General features: G+C 52.4%; 1 protein-coding gene across 1 annotated transcript; it reads right to left on the reverse strand.

Annotated features, from left to right (window-relative positions):
- Positions 1 to 466: 466 nt before the first annotated feature.
- LOC120221878 (DLA class I histocompatibility antigen, A9/A9 alpha chain-like) lies at positions 467 to 3,922 on the reverse strand. The gene is made up of 8 exons (XM_039219501.1): positions 3,811 to 3,922; positions 3,276 to 3,545; positions 2,782 to 3,057; positions 1,911 to 2,186; positions 1,680 to 1,793; positions 1,206 to 1,238; positions 1,015 to 1,062; positions 467 to 886 (listed from the first exon to the last, which is right to left on the reverse strand). Exons 1-8 carry the CDS (start codon positions 3,881 to 3,883, stop codon positions 882 to 884), a joined length of 1,095 nt encoding a protein of 364 aa, XP_039075432.1. The 5' UTR covers positions 3,884 to 3,922; the 3' UTR covers positions 467 to 881.
- Positions 3,923 to 5,459: the final 1,537 nt, after the last annotated feature.

Raw genomic sequence — 5,459 nt, forward strand, 5'->3', positions numbered from 1 at the left:
GTATTAAGAAAAACAGGTGTTTCAGGAGAGCAAAGTTGCTCCCATAACCACAAAATAAGAAGTTCCTATAGTAAGTTCCATTAGAAGGTGCAATCAGCATATCAAGGCCAGAATGCCTTGGGGGTCAGTGCTCAAGCAGAAACAATTGGGTGGGGGAGGATATCGGTTGCCACCTGATGGTAAGAGTCCCTTCAACTTACCTTAGCCTCACAAGGAGTTTTTTCTCAACTTATGAGTTCAGAAATGGCTCCCAACATTTCTTGTAACAGATGAAGTCCAAGTCCCTGTGGTCACAGGTCCTGGGGAGACAAGGTTCCTCAGAAGGGGCAGGGACAAGGAGCAGGTCACACCAATGTTACACTGAGCACTGACTGGGCACAGGCCCCATCCACGCTCGCCCCCTCACAGCCCTCTTCTGTCCATACCTGCAACAGAGTTAGCACAGCAAACACACAGGTTCTGGAAGGTTCTCAGTGCTTTAATTTTTTTTCTGTCTCAACTTTATAAATCTTTTCTTTCATTATTTCATCATCACCACATACCCAGAATTACAAAACACAGATTCATATCTGGATTCTCATTTTTAATAGGGAAGTGACACGTCAGGACTCTGACCAACATGAAATAAAGACGGGGATGGAGACAGTCCAGCCCTGTCTCTTCAGGAACAGGAAAGCAGATCAGAAAGGGAACAGTAATCAGTATCGGGAGGGGTCACGGTGGGCAGTGTGGGCCAGTCTCCTGTGTCCTCACACCATGCTAACAGGAACACAGATACATTCTGACACCAACTGCAGACAGAGAAGTCAGGGGCTCTTGATGTCACCAAGTGGGAGTGTGGACAAATCTTGCATCGCTCAGTTCCCCAGGGGCAGCTGGGGTCACACTGTGAAAAAATTAATCATGAACACATTCAGGTCAATCACATAAGTGCCTCATCCTCAACAGTCCCCTGCATGTCAAAGTGTCCCTAGCGCCCCCACTCCTCCCCACTTCAGGCCCTCCAGATCTTACCTTTAGGAGCCATTAGGGATGAATCAGAGCCCTGGGTGCTGTCATCGCCTGGGGTAGAACAAACAGGACGTGATCAGAGCCACAGGAGATGCGACTGAAGGAGCAGCTATTCGGGGGCGGGGGGGTGAGCTCCCCATGGGGTCCTGTCTACACTACCTCAGAGTTTTAGGGATCACCCCCTCCATACTTACGTGCAGCGTGAGAGTAGCTTGGTCCTTTTCCTCCTGTGGGAAGAAAACATCACGTTAGAGACCTGGGACAGCTGGGCCATGAGGTCCTACAGCAACCTCCTAGTCCTGGTCCACAATGAAGTTTCCAGAATTCTGACTAGAGACCCAGGACAGGATTGGGAAACAGGAAGAAGGGGGGGCGGGGGCAGGGAGCGGTGCACAGGACCACCTGACTTGCTGGAGGTCTGATCTCACCAGGACCTTCCTCTCCGTCCTGTAACTGCTGGGAATCAGATCCCCATCACCAAAATTACCAAGTGAAAACTGTCCTTCATTTTCACAAGTGCTTTGCTGCAGAGTGAAGGTCAGTAACGGCTCCAGAGTGGGCAGGTGCATGGTGTGGATGGGACTTCCCAGGAACAAGGCAGCACCATGTGCTACCTAGGAAACCCCCAGCGGGACAAGAGAACTCAGATCCCCCCAATCTGTTCCTACCTGAGAGCTTCTTCCTCCAGATCACAGCTCCAAGCACCACAGTGACCACAAGGACAGTGACAGCCACACCAGCAATGATGCCCGGGATGGGGATGGAGGGCTGAGGAGGAGGCTCTGGAAAGGGAAGGAAGGTGAGGGGCCCACACCTCCGGCTTCAGTCCTGACTTTGTGAACTTCTCCGGAAGGGCACTGCTCTCCCTGACACCAGGCTCTACCCCACACCCTCCTTACCCCATCTCAGGGTGATGGGCGCGGGCAGCCCCTCGTGCTGCACGTGGCACGTGTATCTCTGCTCCTGTCCAGAAGGCACCACCACAGCCGCCCACTTCTGGAAGGTCCCATCTCCCGCAGGCCTGGTGTCCACAAGCTCAGTGTCCTGGGTGTGGTCCTCCCCATCCCGCTGCCAGGTCAAGGTGATCTCCGCAGGGTAGAAGCCCAGGGCCCAGCACCTCAGGGTCACCTCATGGTCAGAGATGGGGTGGCGGGTCACGTGTGTGCTGGGAGATTCTGAGGAAGAAGAAGCAGAAAATCCACACTGGGGTTTACCTTTAGGGGCCACTGAGACTGCATCCATGTGAGCATCCTGAGGTGGACAGGGCAACGGGTTTGGATGGAAGTAGCGCAAAACCCAGACACCAGTCTAGCCTATGGGATCTCCTGATCCTTGTTAAGTCCTGGAATCAGGGAGAGAGCCCGGGTAGGAGGCTGCAGTTCTAAACTGGGCACCACACCATGGTCCTGACTCTGGTAAAGGGTGAATGACTCAGAAAACCCGGAGTCAGATCTCCAAAGATGTTCTCAGGGAGAACAAGGCCTTGAGAGGGAAGGTCATGGTTCACAAGGTCAAAGGGAACTGCTGATGGGTTATGTCAGGGATGGTCTCAGCCTGTGTCCCAGGGGGAGACTGCGTCCCTCAGTGTCCTTTAGAGAAAAGCGCCCTCTAGGTGGTGAGTCACCCTCTGGTAGGAATATGAACACCGAGGCGGGTCTCCCTCTTCCCACCCAGCGAGGGCGCTGTTCTGCCGCTGAGTCCACATTCCCTTCTTCGTGGGCAGCCAGCCCCAGGGGAGGGGAGATGGGGGCGTCCCCGCGGCCCCTGTACCTGCGCGCAGCAGCGTCTCATTCCCCATCTCCAGGTACTTGCGGAGCCACCACAAGCACGTGCCCTCCAGGTAGTTCCTCTCATGCTCCGCCACATCGGCCACCTCCCACTTGCGACGGGTGATCTGCGCCGCCGTGTCCGCCGCGGTCCAGGAGCGCAGGTCCTGGTTCAGGGCGATGTAGTCCGCGCCGTCGTAGGCGTCCTGACTGTACCCGCGGAGGAGGCCTTGGTCTGTCTCCAAGTCACAGCCAAACATCCACTGGAAGGTGTGAGACCCTGGCCCCGTCCACCGAGGTCAGTCCTCAGACCTTCCCCGCCCTGACAAGCAAGCAATTAAGCCCAAACAGAAAGTAAAACCGCCTAAAAGCTCCCGCGGGTTCTTCCAGGGTCGGGGATGGAGGGTTCCGGGACTCGCGGCTGCGCTCCCCCGGGGCTACCCCGGCCGGTCCGTAGGGACCGGCATCTTGTCCTGGACCCGGGCCCGCCTTGCTCACCGGACTCGCTCTGGTTGTAGTAGCCGCGCAGGGTTTCCAGGTTCAGTCGGAAAGTCCGTGCTGTCTCTTTTACCCTCAGGGTCTCCCGGTCCCAATACTCCGGCCCCACCTGCTCCATCCACCACGCACGCGGCTCCATCTTCCGACTTGGGGCGTCACTGTCGAACCGCACGAACTGCGTGTCGTCTACGTAGCCCACGGAGATGAAGCGGGGCTCCTCGAGGCCGGGCCGGGACACCGCGGTGTAGAAATACCTCAGCGAGTGGGAGCCTGCAGGCGCGGAGGGCCTGAGACCCGGCCCGAGCCTCCTCCCGGCGACGGGCCCGGGTCCCTGGTGGAGGTGGCCGCGAGGGCAGGGGGAGGGGGACCCCGTGGAGGAGAGCAAGGAGGAGTCGTGGAGGGTCTGGGGAGGGCAGACCGGTGTGGGACGAGGGACGGGGCAGCGGACAAGTGTCTCTCCCCGGGGTCCTGCGTCCCTTCCGGACGGTCCCCGCACTCCTTCCCCGCAGAGTCCCTTTCCGGACCCCTAACTCACCCGCCCAGGTCTGGGTCACAGCCAGGGCCCCCGACAGTAGCAGGAAGAGGGTTCGGGTCATTACGAGCCGCATCTTTGGGGTTTGGGCAAAAATGTGAGTCGCAGCTGATACTGGAGGGCGGATGCGGAAACTTTACACCCCGGGACCGCGGCGCCGCTGATTGGCTTCTCCGGAAACGCGACACCAATAGGAGTGTGAATCCAGCCGCATCATCAGTATCCAGGCGGAGGACCTGACACAGGTTGTGACAGGAAGAAGTGAAACCAGGGCAGATGGGGACTCCCCAACACTGGGCTTCCCCGCCCCCCCCCGACACCCTGGGGCCTGGGACCCTGAGGGGCAGGCCCATGAACCTGGGTCTTTGTCCCGGCGCCTCACCTAGTGCACAAAGGGCTCTTTGTCACACTGTCTCCCTGACTCGTGGCCTAGGAGCTGTGTGAATCATTGATTCTCCAACAGTTTGTTGTCAGGATATCTACACAGTATTACAAATTAGTGAGGATCCCAAGGATAATTTTTGTGTCTGTCCTACATATTTACCATAGTAGGAATAAAATAGGTTTAAATATTTATCAATTCATTTAGAAAAATTTTAATAACCTGTGGCATGAAAACAGAAATGCTGTTTTTATGAAAAATAGCAATTTTCCCAAATAAATGGGGCAGTAAGAACAGTGGATTTCACCTCATTTTACATTTTTCAGGTCTCTTATCTGTCTCCCTAGAAGACCATGAGATATTCGGATTTGCTCTGCATCTATTGTGTTATTTTGGTTGAAAAAATTACATCCTTGACCAAACATAGAAGAATAGTATGTGTCATAACCTTTTCAGATAATTATGGATATTACTTCTCGGTATTATATTAAAACTATACAAGTTGTACTTTTTCTGAGGTTATTTGCAAACTGTAACCTGAAACAACTTTGTTGACTGTCTCATTCTCTGTTACATTAAATCCATAAGTGGATCTTGTACTAATGCATGATTGTTTTTAAGTAATGTGTTGTGTGTTGTTTCACTAAGTAATAGAAGTGTTCCAGCATTGATTACAGTGGAATGGAATTACCAGAAAGTCATGTTTTAATACTACCACAAATCCCAACAGAAAAGTTTGTCAGTGTGAGAAGCTGTCGGGCTTATTGGTGGATCACAGGTTTTCCAAGTCCTGATTTTCCCTTGAGAGCTTACTTTTTATCAAGGCAACAAGTACTGCCACCTGTCTCATGTGAGCTGATTTTTGTGAAGGGAAAAGTTCATGTCTTTTTTCAAGAAACCGTCTGCCAAATATTCTAGCCTAAATAATCCAGGTTTCTGTGTCATTCATTCCTTCAAGTGAAAAATGGCATTCTGTAAAATAAAACAGAACAAACCCGCTATAGTTAAGTTCATACAAATTAATTTCCTTGGAGCTTAGGGATGTAGCAGAAGTGCTGCACATCCCATGTCTCGTATAACATATATAAATGTGGATTTGAGATTTAGTAAAGATAATAATTTTAATGCTTCAAATGGGACATTATACTATTTTGTTATGTTTTGTTTGTCTGTTTGCTTTTCCATTTAGGCATTTTATTTGCATGTATATATTACATCCCTAGAAAAAGAATCACAGGATTATTGCTCCTGTGTTTCCATGTTGCTTATT

The sequence above is a fragment of the Hyaena hyaena genome, unplaced genomic scaffold (genome assembly GCF_003009895.1).
Source record: "Hyaena hyaena isolate Hyena2069 unplaced genomic scaffold, ASM300989v1 scaffold_830, whole genome shotgun sequence".
Lineage (NCBI taxonomy): Eukaryota > Metazoa > Chordata > Mammalia > Carnivora > Hyaenidae > Hyaena > Hyaena hyaena.

Coding starts and splice junctions, on each gene's coding strand:
- LOC120221878 (XM_039219501.1), bottom strand. CDS start 3,883: ATGCGGCTCGTAATGACCCGAACCCTCTTCCTGCTACTGTCGGGGGCC. Junction 2,187..2,781: donor TGAGACGCTGCTGCGCGCAG/GTACAGGGGCCG, acceptor CTTCTTCCTCAG/AATCTCCCAGCACACACGTG. Junction 1,239..1,679: donor CTGGAGGAAGAAGCTCTCAG/GTAGGAACAGAT, acceptor TTCTTCCCACAG/GAGGAAAAGGACCAAGCTAC.